Source organism: Callorhinchus milii, unplaced genomic scaffold (genome assembly GCF_018977255.1).
Source record: "Callorhinchus milii isolate IMCB2004 unplaced genomic scaffold, IMCB_Cmil_1.0 Scaffold7, whole genome shotgun sequence".
Taxonomy (NCBI): domain Eukaryota; kingdom Metazoa; phylum Chordata; class Chondrichthyes; order Chimaeriformes; family Callorhinchidae; genus Callorhinchus; species Callorhinchus milii.
In genome coordinates, this window is record NW_024704748.1 from 3,204,177 (window position 1) to 3,219,015 (window position 14,839).

The 14,839-nt window shown below is 43.2% G+C and overlaps 1 protein-coding gene across 1 annotated transcript in view; it reads left to right on the plus strand.

Moving 5' to 3' along the window:
* LOC103185242 overlaps positions 1 to 14,839 on the plus strand; it is a 106,982-nt gene that overhangs the window by 59,451 nt on the left and 32,692 nt on the right. Inside the window, exons 10-12 of the mRNA XM_007903642.2 lie at positions 577 to 673; positions 9,993 to 10,183; positions 12,859 to 12,974. Of these exons, the coding sequence (XP_007901833.1) occupies positions 577 to 673; positions 9,993 to 10,183; positions 12,859 to 12,974 (404 nt within the window). The remainder of the gene's footprint in view (positions 1 to 576; positions 674 to 9,992; positions 10,184 to 12,858; positions 12,975 to 14,839) is intronic.

Consider the following 14,839-nt stretch of genomic DNA (forward strand, 5'->3'; position numbering starts at 1 on the left):
TTATAGAACTTCCTAAGCAATTTGACTCGTTCGATTTTTATTATGCTTCTTGTACCAACCCTGTACATTCCGTTCATTTACCTCCATTTCGCTGACTCTTCCTTGCAGTTCTTAACAAGATAGATTATAAGATTTTATTTCACTCTTCCCTTAACTTCCTTTCCTTTCCTCCCTCTCTCTCTCTCTCCTCCTCTCCTGTCTTCCTGTCTGTCATGACCTTTCTTTTAAGAAAAGAAACTCGCTCAGTCTAGTTTCAGCAAATAGTTGTTGAGCTCCATGCCACCTGCTGAAGGTAGTTGAGAAATTAGCTTTTCCTGAAATTACACTGACCAGTGACCTCTCCCAACTACTCAAGGGCTTTGGGCAGCAGTCCCAGCTTTCTGTGTGGCCCCACTGTGTGACTGCTCAGTTAGGATGTTCAGCCTCTTAATTATCTCTTGTCAGTTTTACTCAGTAAGCCTGAATTAAATAGAACCAGACTGTATAATTTTTTTTCCATGAGCTTTTATTTTTAGTGTGTCTGTCATTTTGCTAAAGAAGTGTTACCTACTTTCTCTGGTTTCTTTGTTCTGAAAGGAGAGACAAGATGAAGAAAAACCTGTGAAATATGCACCACATACCACACAAGCTCCTGGGTCAAAGATCACCTCTGGAAGCTCAGGATTAGGAAGAGGTAAAATTATATTTTTATCCTTAAGCTTTGATTCCTCAACCTCACGAAGGGCTTTTTTTTTATGTGTTTCATTGGGTCTGGCTGTCCTATGAACAGGTGTCACCCCTCAAGCATGTTCTCCAGAGCAGCTAGTCTGCTCAGCAACTTGTGGATGGCATAAAGTACCCTAGCCTTGAACACATACAAATTGGTCAAGAGGGAGGGAGAGCGAGAGAGAGAGAGTGAGTTCTCAAAGGTTTTCTCTCGTTCTTTTCCTTCAAGGCCAGATGACATGACAACTTGAAATCAATGTCAGTTATCAAAGGGAAAAGTTAAACCGTGCAAACTTATCAACAACCGCTCAACTTGGGGGTGGGGGGGTTATAAACGAAGTCCCCTCTGTATCAGATTCCACCGCAGCCTGAGATGGGGAGGGAAGGAACTGTGTCAGAAATTTGCAATACAAAGCAGAAATTGAGAGCGCATCAAAAAAAATCTGAAGTAACACAACCCGACTCCGTCTCAGTTGTCACATCTGCTCTATTTAATTTAATTTTGAAACTCGACTCACAACCAATGAAGGGGAAGGGATCACAAACAAAGTGTAGCTGATAATATTTCATATTTCACCCTGTCAAGGAAATTAACAGCTGCACATTGGGGTTAAGTATTCGCACTAAAAGATGATTTGTACGAAATACGGTGTATGATACAATGAAAATAATGTTTCTATTCCAGTAGCCTCAATATATAGATAGGATTAGCAGTCTACCCTTTGTCTGTGAAAGGTAGCTCTTAAGCAGGAGGTGAAGATGTGACTTCAATAAGGTAGTGAAAACAGCACTTTGGCATTAGCTGTCTCATTATTTACTGATCTTAAGCCAGTCTATTACTTTGACATAAGGTGAGTAGTCAGTCCTTCAGCTAGTCTGACACTAACTCCTTCTTCTGTTTACATTTCAACTTAATGTCTGATTGGTACTTTTCCATCTTTTCAGTCGCCTCTATATAAGCTGCACTAAAGAATTCATGTCCAATGTGATTTGGTTAAGNAAAAAAGCAGGTAGGGGAGGGTGGAGAGAGGAAAGTAGCATTCACCCCATTATATTGAAGCCCTGGCAGGTTAAAAAGTCATCTGTATTTTATTCGGCATGAGGAATACAAAGAGAGAAAAATCACGTTTCAGAAATGATTAGATAATAATCCTTAGATTTATAGCATATTTCATATCAGAAAGATGTCCCAAAGTGCTTCAAGGATACAGTAAAGTGTAGTGACTGTGTGTTTTCTGGGTGAATGGCCCACAAAAGGCCAAAGTGATAAAGAAAATTTACTTCATTCCAAGGGATAATTAACTTGAATCTTCGAATAATTTTAGCCTTCTTTCTCCCTCCCCTCCCACTTCCCCAAGTCTAAGAATTTTTCAGAAGAATTGAAGGGTTTAAACACTAGACCTTGGTACAACAATATGAATAAAGTGAAGGTAATTGAACAATAGGAGTGCTGGTGAATTATGTTCTTTGATATAGTGCGTGATCCCTTATTCCTTTCTCACTACATTTCAGTCATCAGCTTCATGCAAGAGAACTGCAATAGAATCATAGAATTTTACAGCAGAGAAGGAAGCCATTCAGCCCATCGTGTCTGTGTCAGCTCTTTGAAAGAGCTACCATCTAGTCCCACTCCCCCGATCTTACTCCATAGCCCTGCAAATTTTTCCTTTTTAAGTACATATTCCAAGTTTCTTCTGAAAGCTACTATCGAATCTGCTTCCAACACCCTTTCAGGCAGTTTGTTCCAGACTGTTAGCAGTGCTGTTCAAGATTCTTCTCAAGTGTGATGAGTTTAACTCAGTCACAAAATGAGTACAGTTAATTTAAATGATGTGCTTAAAACAAGTGTCGCTCACATTCACAGAGCTTTACAGGAATATCTGCTCCTGAATCCTAATGTAATCTAGCCTAAGCTTGTCCACATTCTCCACTTCTAGTAGCTGGTACTAGACTCCGCCACTGTCAAGCTCTCTGGGACGCTATCCGGTGTGAAGGGCGCTATATAAATGCAAGTTGTTGTTGATACTTCAACGTTGCTAAATAATCTTACACCCATCTCTTAATAAGCAAACTGTTGTTATATTTATTCTAGATTATTAACACACACATACACCACACACACACACACAAATGGCATAAGACGTGTATTGAGAGGGAATTCAAGATCTATCTACCCAACCATTACAGTTTAGAACAATGCAACATGTAATTTACTCCTCAGCTGAGGCAGGGAATAGCCAAATCAAGAATGGGATATGCTCCCCACGGTGAGTTATGCTTGTAACACAGGGTACTTGCAGTCATAATGACTCTTGTGGAATTTAGTTCAAATGTACTTCAAATTACATGAAAATACGCAAAAGGTTGTTAGGATTTTTGTGGTGTCCTAAGGAGGCTATAATGGCATTTGAGGTGTTATTATTATACATACAATAAATAGTGTCTCAGAGTGGGATTATGGAAAATATTTCAGGGCTAAATGACCTTGTAACTCAAGCTACATATATGATGTATAGGACATATACTCAAATCTTAAACCTTTGCAATATCATCTGCCTTTTTTTAACAACCCCACAGTATTTGGGCCCTACAAAAAAAAACTAAATATCTAACCATAAAACTGGCAAAAGGGCCAAAAGATCACAACTCAATCTGGACACTTCCTGCTCAACTGCTATGGATATTTGTAAAAAAAAGGAAAATTACTGACTTTTTTAATCAGCACATCTGTGGTATGATAATCAGTGTTGACATCTGTGCCAAAGGAACGGCTATAAGAGAAATGTATCCAAAAGCGCTTCACTGGGAAAATTGTTATGGTGTCAAAATATGTAGCGAGATTAAATTTTATAAAACGTGTGAAAGAATAGGCAAATCGGGCAAAAACAGGGAAATGTGTAACCCAGCATACTGGAACTCACACAGCCTGTCAGGTTACCTCAGGGACCCAGGTGAAAGTTTCCTCTCTCTGGGAGGGAAATGATTTTGAGAATGTGGGTTTGCAGCATAAAACTTCCTTCTTTTCAACCCTCGTTGACATTAAACTGGCAACCTTATCTCGAGAGACCCCAAGGAAGGCTGCTCAAGGAAACTGGAAATATTTTCAATGCTGAGGTTGGTAAGGCACATTATTGGGGCAGAGTAGAGGGAGCTCTAATCTGTGTCTAGCTGGTGCCCTTCCTGACCTGAAGCACTGAACACATTGCAGCGTTCAAGGGAGTGGCCCTCGAGTGAGCCATTGCATGAGATGCTGGGTCCCTAGACAATAAGTCAGTGACTAACCCTGACCTAAACAGGTTGCAAGAAGTAGCTCATGTCATTTCAATGCACATTTGTAATATTCAAGACTGACGGAACAGAGTAAACCATTGTTACATTGCTTCTGCACAGAGCCCTGCAGACAGATGTTTTATTCAGGCAAAGAGGGAACTGAGGTTTTGGGAGACATTCTCACCCATTACTAACCCACAAGCCTTTTTATTACTCTATAACACCTGGGCATTGCAGCCAGACTCTCAACAACCGTGTTAAAGTAGGAAAGATTGCCCAATAAAAAGGAATAACCTTCGATCTTCGAAATGAACGTGGGCAGGAATCCATGCTGAGACCACAGCCCCCTGTAGTGACCTCCTTTAAATCAGCTCACTTCATGATGTTTTTCTCCAAATGCCAGTATGGACATTACGATTTATCAATGGGATCCTTTCAACAAAAAGCAGATTCTCGTCCTAGTTTTTAAACAAAAGCATCACCAAGAACAATGCCAGTTTTGTATAAGGTATTTTGATGAAAAGTGAGACATTAGGCCCTAACATTTATCTCCCTACCAACCTGCCCGCTCCCTCCGCTCATCGGGCTCCGGTCTGCTCCATGTCTCCCGCCCGACCCACCCTACCTACCATCGGTGTCTGGGCTTTCAGCCTTTCTGCCCCAACACTCTGGAACTCCATCCCACGGTCCCTTCCCCTCGCTTCCTCCCTTGCCTCCTTCAAGGCCAGTCTCCAGACCCTTCTCTTCAACCATGCCTTTGGTCTCCCTCCCACCACTCTGCCTTCTCTCACCCCACCCCTACACCACCCCTCCCCCATGCTCGGGTCCTGACATCTGACTGTTCAGCGCTTTGGGACGTCCTCCCGACGTGAAAGGCGCTCTATAAATGTAACTTTGTTGTTGTTGTTATTATCTGTTGGCTAACACGAGTGAACTTTTGAGTTTTCTGCCTATTCCCACTTTACCTGCAGAGTGAAACATTTAGAGGCAGCAAATGTTTATCCTCGCATGGTGTAAATAATGTTGGTGAATGGCACAGTATAACAATCCTTACATTTTATATAAATCTTTACATTTAATATTTACTGAGCCCTGGTGTAATGCAGCGGCGTGCACATCAGCTGGTTCCTGCACTAAAAATGATCAACTTCTAGGTCATCAGGTCAGCATCTGCCAGTTAAGGTAAACATTAAAGATCCCATGGCACGACTCGAAAAGAGAAGGGAGTTTCTCTCTCCGGGTGTCCTGGACAACAATCCCTCGAATAAAATTAGTCACGTGCTTCTCGGCTGCTTGTGGGATACTGCTATGCACAAATAGCGCATTTACCTATAAAATACACAACCACTGAACGCTAGTGTTTCATGTGAAGCACTTTGAGATGTCTTCCTGACTTGAAGGGTGCTAAATAAAATTCAAAGATGATTATTATTTATTTTTACCTGGAGGATTGTTGGACAGGACACCTCTCTTGGAAGGGACTTAAATTTAGAGTCTGAACTAAAGGTCAGGTTCTCCGACAATGCAATGTTTCCCAGGTGCTGCTTCAGACCGAAGGGCTGAACTGTGAGCTCAATGTCCTTATACCTTCCTAGCCAGAGGCGAGAGTGCTATCAACTGAGCTAGGCTGACACCTTAATTATTAGTTTCCATGTATCAGAAAAGTAACCTGTGAACTGGTTTAATTGCAACACATTTTTAAATTTGATTTTTTGATTTTTGCCCCCCCGCCCCAACCAGGTGCGGGAGCAAATGCACCTGTAAAGGGTCACAAGGTCTTTGTCCCCAGGACAGCCGTCAAGTTATCTGCCTTGTTTGGCCTGTTCAAAGATTTAAAGCAGAAATAACACGACCACTTTTGTTTCAGGCATTGCCGCACAAAGTATTTTTTCATTATTATTTGGGTAGGAACCATTTGATCTTTGCTTGTCTGGCCTGACAGTCAGTGTGTCACTATAAGTGGCTTCTGTCGGGAAATGAGATTTTCATATTGAGCAGGACCAAGTGACTTTGCACTCTCCCCCTCACTCCCAATCAGAAGACAAATATTATTATATAATAATAATTCTTTCAAAGCACTTCACAGAATACACTATATCGTGAATTTGACTGTATATTTTGTGGGCAAAACGCGGCAGCCAATTGCGCCCAGCATCGTCCCACAAACAGGGAATCGAACCCAGGTCATCTCGCTTGCGAGGCTTGTGAGGCGAGTGCTCTAATCACTAAGCTACAGGACTCCACATTGACCGCAAATGAGAACCTAAGAGAAGGCAGAATGAGGAAAAACTGTTCAGACTACCAGTGGAGCAAGTCAGTGTGGCTTGAGCTCAGCCAGTGTGATAAGGGGAAAAGGGGAGAGAACTGCTTGTGGACCAGTTTATAATAAAGATATCGATTGGCCAATTTTTTTCACAAGTGTATTCATTAACACATCTTACATGCCAATTTTCACCTTAATACTCTTGCATCTCCACGTTTGCATTAATCAATCTCTGGTCCTCTTTCCACCCAACACCCCCCACCCCAGACAACATCTCTCCATCCACCACCCTCACCCCCCCCAACCACACGCCCCCAAACACCACCATTGAGTCCCCTGGAGTATTTGTTCATCTCAGTTTGCAGCTACCCCTGATATCTCGTGATATTGTTCTGAAGCAGGTACTTATCCTGTCCTTTTCTGAAGGAGTTAATTAAGGGCTCTGGCAGCAGCTATTGACCAGAGGATTTGCTGGAGTGTCTGAGGGTGTGTTATAATGCCTGGAGCTGAATGCAGACAATGTTTTGTCGCAGTGGAGGTCACTTCTGTAACCCACGGGAGCAATGCTCTCTCTTATAGCCGAAACAGTGTAGTCAATATTTGTTTTATTATACCTGGATGCAAGGCTCAGGGCTTACATCTTAGAGATGGAAATAACAAGAGTCTGTCCAGCACGACTCCATCAGCCACTGGAGATGGCTGTAGGATTAACGTACGGATAGTTATACAGCACTGTGTTATATCTTCAGCACACAGATCATCAATGCTCTATAGATGACGTGTTTATACTATAATCCGTCACTTATTAACCCAGCTCAGTTGGTAGCGCACTTGCCTCTGAGTCAGAAGGTCGTGGGTTCAAGTACCACATCGGCTCTTTGAACTCACAGTCTAGGCAGTCACAGTCCAAAACAGCGCTGGGTAAGACCTGCATGGTCGGAGAAGTTGCCCTTTGGATTAGACAGTAAAGAGTCCTGTAGCTCAGTGGTTAGAGCACTCGCTCCGCAAGCGAGAGACCTAAGTTCGATTCCTGGCAGGACGAAACCTTGGGCAAGTTTCCTTGCTCCACACGCCTGATAATAATCCCTCAAGAAAAAAAAAAGAAAATAATAAATTTGTCACTCAAGCCACAACTGTTTGTAGGACACTGCTGTGCGTACAAACGTACAGTCAGTTCACTTTACAGTATATTCTGTGAAGCGCTTTGAGGCGTCTCGAAGATGTGATAAGGCGCTAGATCAAATGCAGGATTATTATTTATTATAAAGAGGATTTGTGTTGCTGAAGCATTTCCAAGTGGGATTTGCCTGGTTTGAAGAGTCTGGTGGCAGAACAGCACTATGGTAGCCACAACCAACTGAACGACTGCATGCATGAACTGATTACTGTGGACACAGTTGTTCAGAAGTGGCAGCAAGCAACCCTCATGTCCAGCAAGGAGACCTTGTATCAGTGTATCAATGAGAACTGAACTGTTGGCCTGTTCAGAGTAATAAGAGATTGAGAGGCAGCCACTGCCAATGGGGGTGTCAGCTCCCCCTAAACTCCTCCCTCCCCACCCCCAACCCTCTTCCTCCCCCCCACTACCAACCCCCTCCCTCACCCTCCCCCCCCCCACCCACCGCCGCCAGTTCTATCCCAAACCTGCCACCGAGATCAGGGCTGTTGTTTGACATGGGCTCACTCCATAAAGTCTTCACTCTTGATCAGTACAGAGCTCTCGCCTGTCGCCCGCTGATGTAAAACAGCAGAAAATAAGGACAAACGCTTTCTCACGTGCCACACATTCTCAGTCAGTCAGGATTCCGATCGCAGTCTAAAGGGATCATAAAAATAGTCATCAGCAGATGTACCATATGCTTTAAATCAGCAGCTAATTAGCCAACAATAATGGAACGACAAGGCATACACATATTGGGGTTTTGCCACCCAAGGGATTGTTTTGGTACTGAGTGCAGCTGAGTGCTAAAGTAATGGCTGACGTGGCCCAAAAATACTAGATACACGTACCCCTTGTTTAATTGTTATTGCCTTGAGATCACAAGGTTTCTTCAACGTATCCTGTTACCGTTCGTCTGTTAATTGAGTAAATAAAACTACGCACAAGGTTAACAGGTGAATAGGCAAGTATTAAATTAAAGGGCAGACTCGGAATATGTATCCAGCTTTCTGGTTGCTGGAGCTGTTAATAATAATAATCCTTGCATTTGATTTAGAGCCTTATCACGTCTTCGAGACGTCTCAAAGCGCTTCACAGGATATACAGTAAACTGGAATGACTATATACTTTTGGGGTGAAAATTGTGCACAGCAACAGCACAGCAATCCCACAAACAGTCGTGGATTGAGTGAACAAATTATTATTATATTTTTTAAATTTTTGAAGGGATTGTTACACCCGGAAAAGCGATCCTCCAATTGACTTAACAACCGGGTTCCTACTTACTGCTAGATAAACAGAGACGTGCGGAGTAAGGAAACATTTCGCCCGGCCCAGGAATCAAACCCAGGTCCTCTCACTTGCCAGGCGAGAGGTCTAACTGTTAAGCTTCTGGACTATTGTTTCAGTACTGACCTTGAGTTATATAATCGGATTCTATTCAGGCATTCAAATTGCAAATGGTTTGGATACAAATGTGTTTCTCTGCATAAAATAAAACTCATTGAGAAAAGGGGGTGGGGGGGGGGGTCCTTAGCTTAAAAATAAGGACAACAGAAGCAAAATCAAAAATATTCTTAGTAAAAGAATGGCATATGGAGCAAACTCTCAGTACAGGTGATGGAAGTGGGAACTACAACAACAAAAACTTGGATTTATATAGCGCCCTCCACGTCGGACGGCATCTCAGAGCGCTTAACTACAGTAACTATAGTCTAAAGGATTTCAAGTGGGTACCAAACAGGTTCCTGGAAATTAAAAGGATGCAGAGTTAATAGGTTGTTATTTTACAAAGCAGTCGATCACTGGTGACTGTAGTTATAGAATAATGGTAATGGAAAGAGTTTGATCTTCAAATAATTTAACTTTTGATAATTTTCCCACAATATTTCAGAAATTTGGCCACAGACAAACACTAAGCAATGCCATCCTCGTGTAAAATGTACAATTAGTTGTGTGTTAAAATGCACCATGAGCAGGTAACAGTGGCATTCAATTTGGTTTCACAGGACAGTGGCGGAGCAGATGGGTGAAAAGTTAGGGTATAGCAGGGAATAACAATGGGCAAGTGGTTAGCAGCTACCACCTAGTGGACTAGTGGATTATCATCAGGCTCACTCTACCTCCTGCAGCAGCACAGGTTCCTTTATAATAAATAATCCTTGCATTTGATATAGCGCTTTTCACGTCGGGAGGACGTCCCAAAGCGCTTCACAGAGCACACTGTAAAGTGAATTGACTGTATATTTGTGGGCGAACGCGGCAGCCAATTGCACACAGCAATGTCCCACAAACAGTCGTAGATTGAAAATGACCAATTTATTATTGGGTTTTTTTGTTTGTTTTTTTGGAGGGATTATTATTAGGCTCTGTGTGGAGTAAGGAAACTTTCCCAAGGTTTCGCCTGGAATTGAACTCAGGTCTCTCACTTGCAAAGCGAGTGCTCTAACCACTGAGCTACAGGACTCCAACACAGGAAGGAAGGAAAGGCTTGTTATAGCAGTAAAAGCTGTAAAAGCTGTCAGTAGCAAAATGCTTCGTAACAAAACAAAATTCAGTCCTGAAACCAACAGACAAATTCTGCTCCGTTCGCAGGTCGGTCCATACTCAGTGGGCTTGAGAGCCACCCGGACGAATCCTTGGTGCGAGACATTTTCTCTGTCGCCCTTTCAACCGACGAAATACTGCTGAACAAGTATGCAGCCACAATTCATACTTCTTGCAATAACGGGAGTTTGTACAAAGAAGTGGAGGAAGCCACCTTGTGTGTGAGCTGTGCAGAGAAGGTAAGCACGACACCAGCTGGGAGCAAGTGGGTTGGCTCGGGGTCAGACTCCACCACCATCAGGGGCTCGGGGACACTACCCCGCGTGAAAGGCGCTATACAAATGCAAGTTGTTGTTCTTGTTGATTAAAAGCCGCAGGACCTCTTTCCGCAGTGCATGGATGCCTTGGAAATGGCGTCACGTTTCGGAATAACCACCGCTGGGGCTTGAAGTTAAAACATTTGGAGCAAAACGCAATCTATGGTCCTTTTTTTTATATATGTTTAAAAAATATATATTTATTTTTCAGGTCTTTGCAGATTAATTCCCCCCCCCACCCGCAGCAAAGACCAATACACTAACATCCAGCCACATGAAGTCCCACCTAGCACCCAGCTTGATGATTTTGTCTAAAGTTCATGAGTGAATTAAATGACAGAGTGATAAAAAGGAATGCACTGGCAAAATATGCATTAAAAACTCACTGAAATAGGCAGGCAACTGTGTCATTCTATCTGCCCCTTCTCCCATCCCTTAAAAATGTACAAAAATGTGTGTGTTTGTATTTACGTGTGCATTTGTAATGTGTACACACACCACTCTATGCACAGACCTACTACAACAACAAATTAATTTGATTAGCGCCTTTCACGTCGGGAGGACGTCCCAAGACCCTCACGCGGCTGAAACTCTGGTCCACGCCTTTGTCACCTCAAGGCTGGACTATGGGAACTCTCTCCTCGCCGGCCTTCCCGGCCCTCCCTCCACACTGCAGGTCATTCAGGACTCTGCAGCTCGTGTACTGTCCCGCACCAGACACCGCGACCACATCACTCCGACCCTCGCCCTCGCTCGCCTCCACTGCTCCCCATCCCCCAGAGGATTGATTTCAAGATCCTCATCCTCACCTATAAGGCCATCCACGGCCTCGCTCCCTCCTACCTCTCTGACCTACTATCCCCCTATCTACCTGCCCGTACCCTCCGTTCCTCCAGCTCCGGTCTGCTCCACATCCCCCGCCCCAACCGCCCTACCATCGGTGGCCGGGCCTTCAGCCTCTCAGCCCCGAGGCTCTGGAACTCTATCCCCCAGTGCCTTCGCCGCTTCCTCCCTCTCCTCCTTCAAGGCCGGTCTCAAAACCTTTCTCTTTGACCGAGCCTTCAGCTCCCCTCTCGACTCTCTTCCCCCTCCTCGCTCCCTCCCTTCATTCCCCTCACCCTGACCATTTCCCCCCTCCTCGCTTCCTCCCTTCCCCCCCTCACCCTGACCATTTCCCCCTGCTCGGGTCCTGACCCAACTGTGCAGCGCCTTGGGACGTCCTCCTGATGTGAAAGGCGCTTTATAAATGGAATCTTGTTGTTGTTGTTGTTGTTGAGAGCCCACGTCTAGGATTCCTGGGGTATGAATGTTCTATCTCAGCCGAGAGATCTGAATTCTTGCCATTCAAACCAAGGCTAAGCAGCTCCAACATGGAAAGAGAGGAGACCTGTGACCTTTCAGGCAACTCCAAACTGATCACCATTCTTTCTTAACCAAAAAATGGTAACCATAGAATCTTACAGCACGGAAGGAGGCCATTCAGCCCATCGTGCCTGTGCCGGCTCTTTGAAAGAGCTATCCATTCAGTCCCACTTCTCTGCTCTTACCACGTAGCCCTGCAAATGTTTTCTTTTCAAGTACCTATCCAATTCACTTTTCAAAGCTATCATCGAATCTGCTTCCAACACCTTTCAGGCAGTTCATTCTACATCATAACAACTCCAGAGCTGAACGAAGGAGAAAGAGCAATGCTTAAAAATAACAGTCTGATTTATGCAGTTACAGACTTTTTCATCTTAAAAAAAGCACATTATTTGATAAATAACTGTTTAATATTATATTATTATTTACCAAGATGTAATAAAGGGTCATGATATCACCCTGTGCTGCGCGGAGGCTTATTAGACTATTTCCAATCGGCTGAAAGGCAGCCGTTAATTAAAGATCATTTACCATATTAATTTTAACAACTTGGAAAAGAATCCAAATAAATCGCGTGTCATCGTGTTTGCGAGAAGTGGCTTAAACACGAGATGGGGAAGTGCTTCTGCCGTTCTAAGGCGATCAGAAACGTCAGCGTTTGAGAATGGGAGGACAAAGCACAATGCATTAAGTTTGTTGCATTTGACACCGGCCAGTTCCAACTTTGCTTCGCTCGAGCAGCTCCAAATTGATTTTTCCTCTGTGTTGTTGTCGGGTCACCTCGAATAGAATTTTCTTATCAGCGAATCTGTGGGGGGGGAGAAAGCGGTTAACAGAGGACACTAGGCTTGGCAATTGTAAAAGCTACATACAAACCTCAGCGAAAGCAGACTTATATTAATCAGTGTCACAGGTGCTTATAATCGTCCAGCTAATTACTTCATTACTTCCCCCCACTCTACAGAATGGCTTGTTCATTCTGCACAGTGTAAAGTTCCATTACCAGTGCTTACTGTGATAAATTCTGAGAATTCTCTGCAGGCCGGAACAAGTAGTTGCTTGTTTCTTTATTTCACCGGGGACTTTTATTTGTGCGTTCAGCCGTGTTTAGTAAATTCATATCACAGACTAAATTGTTGATAAAGCCTGCATTTTCTACGGCGCATTATCTTTTAAGTACCACTAATACATGTTGATATTATTAACGTTTTTTTTCGGTGTGCTTTATTTTTAAGACGCTGATTTGTCCACACAAAATTGGTAACAACTGTGTTATTGCACTGCCCAAGAATTGCACCCACATTAAAATCAGCAGACCCAGGGCTCACATCATTACCATGGAGGCTAAGCTGTAAGTAGTCCCTCGAGGCTTATTGTCCTAATGAATGCCAGACCACAAATTAATGAAGCTGCTTTGGAAAAACATTGTGATTTTTAGTCGCTGAAGCATCAGTAAATCGGCCAAAACCAGGACAGCTGTTTAGTGCTTGTTATGATGTCAATTTGTTTACAGATCAGATTTTCCTTTTTTGTTTTTTTCAAGAAAAGCGCGTTTCCTAAACTGTCACCTCTTGTCAATCATCATAAGCTCAGGATGTTTCCTCCGTGTTACGGAGGGGGTCTGGGCAGTGGCAGGAGCTCATTCACTGCCTGATGTCACAAAAAGTTCTTAGACCCCCAACCATGGAATCGCAGGCAATTTGTTTTCATTGACCCATGATTTCTGGTGGCAAGAGGCTATGGTTCTCCTAATTGGTTCATGTCAGCCATGAAAAGCATAAAGCTCGTCTGTCTTACTTCTTCTCAGCGATATTTTTTTTTGGGTTCTTTGAAAAGATCCCCATATCTTTTCTCCAGCAGAACAGAGCGTGCAAGACCCTGACTTAGGAGAGCATATTGTTCCTTTGGAGTAAACAGCCATGAGGTACAGCAAGTAATAAGTCAGGCATTAATAAAGAGAATATAAAGCCCAAGGCAAGTTGACAGCTGTAGCAACAGAATCTATCTCGACTGGAAGCCCTGAGTTTGATTCCCCATCTCGACCACCATCCATTGCCTGACTTTGAAGAAGCCCAGGTCGGGTCACCCAGAGAAATGAGGGGGTAACTGGTTAATCGAGTGCTCTTGTACCAATCAAGGCATCAAACTACTCACTGGTGCCACATTAGATCAGCTCCCTCCACTTTACTTGGGGAGTGGGAACGTATCACACAAAGCTAACTGAGGTGAAAAATGATCAAACGAAAATCAAGTCTATACAGAAAAAATAAAGGCTAAGATTTAATGCTGCAGTATTATTGCAGTGCGTCTACAAGATAGAAATAATAATAAATTGGTCTCTAAATCCACGACTGTTTGTAGGACGCTGCTGTGCGCAATTGGCTGCTGTGTTTTGCCCACAAAATATACAGTCAATTCACTTTGCAGTATATTCTGTGAAGCGCTTTGAGACATACAGAAGACGTGATAAGGCACTATATCAAATGCAAGGGTCATTATTATGTTCTGTATGATTCATGCTTAGTTTATCAAAATCCAACTAGCAATTCTGTGCAGGATTGATACGCCTCTGTCTAGAGATGAAAGCTCACGTGATTTCTGAACAGATTAGATTGAGAGCCACTGTTCTGATTCCTGTGGAAACAAAGGAACCCAGAATCTTCCAAGCTTGGCGTTAACATCGCCCACAAAATATAATAACAATCTTTGCATTTGATATAGTGTCTTATCATGACTTTGAGATGTCTCAATGCGTTTCACAGGATATACTATTAAGTGAATTGACTGTATATTTTGTGGGCGAAATACGGCAGCCAATTGCACACAACAGTGTCCCACAAACAGTCATGGATTGAGTGACCAAATTATTGTTATTATTTTTGAATGGATTATTACCTCTGGAAAGCAATCTGCCAAAAGATTAACAACTGGTTTCCTACTTACTGCTAGGCTAACAGAGGTGTGTGGATTAAGGAAATTTGTCTAAGGTTTTGTCCCACCCGGGCATCGAACCTGAGTCCTCTCACTTGCGAGATGAGTGCTCTAACCACTGAGCTACAGGACTCCATATACAATCAATTCAGTTTACAGTATATTCTGTGAAGAACTTTGAAACGTCTCAAAGACGTGATAAGGCACTATATCAAATGCAAGGATTATTATTGTTATTATTATTATAATAATGACAGTAAGTTCTGTCCCTCCAGTATATACCTG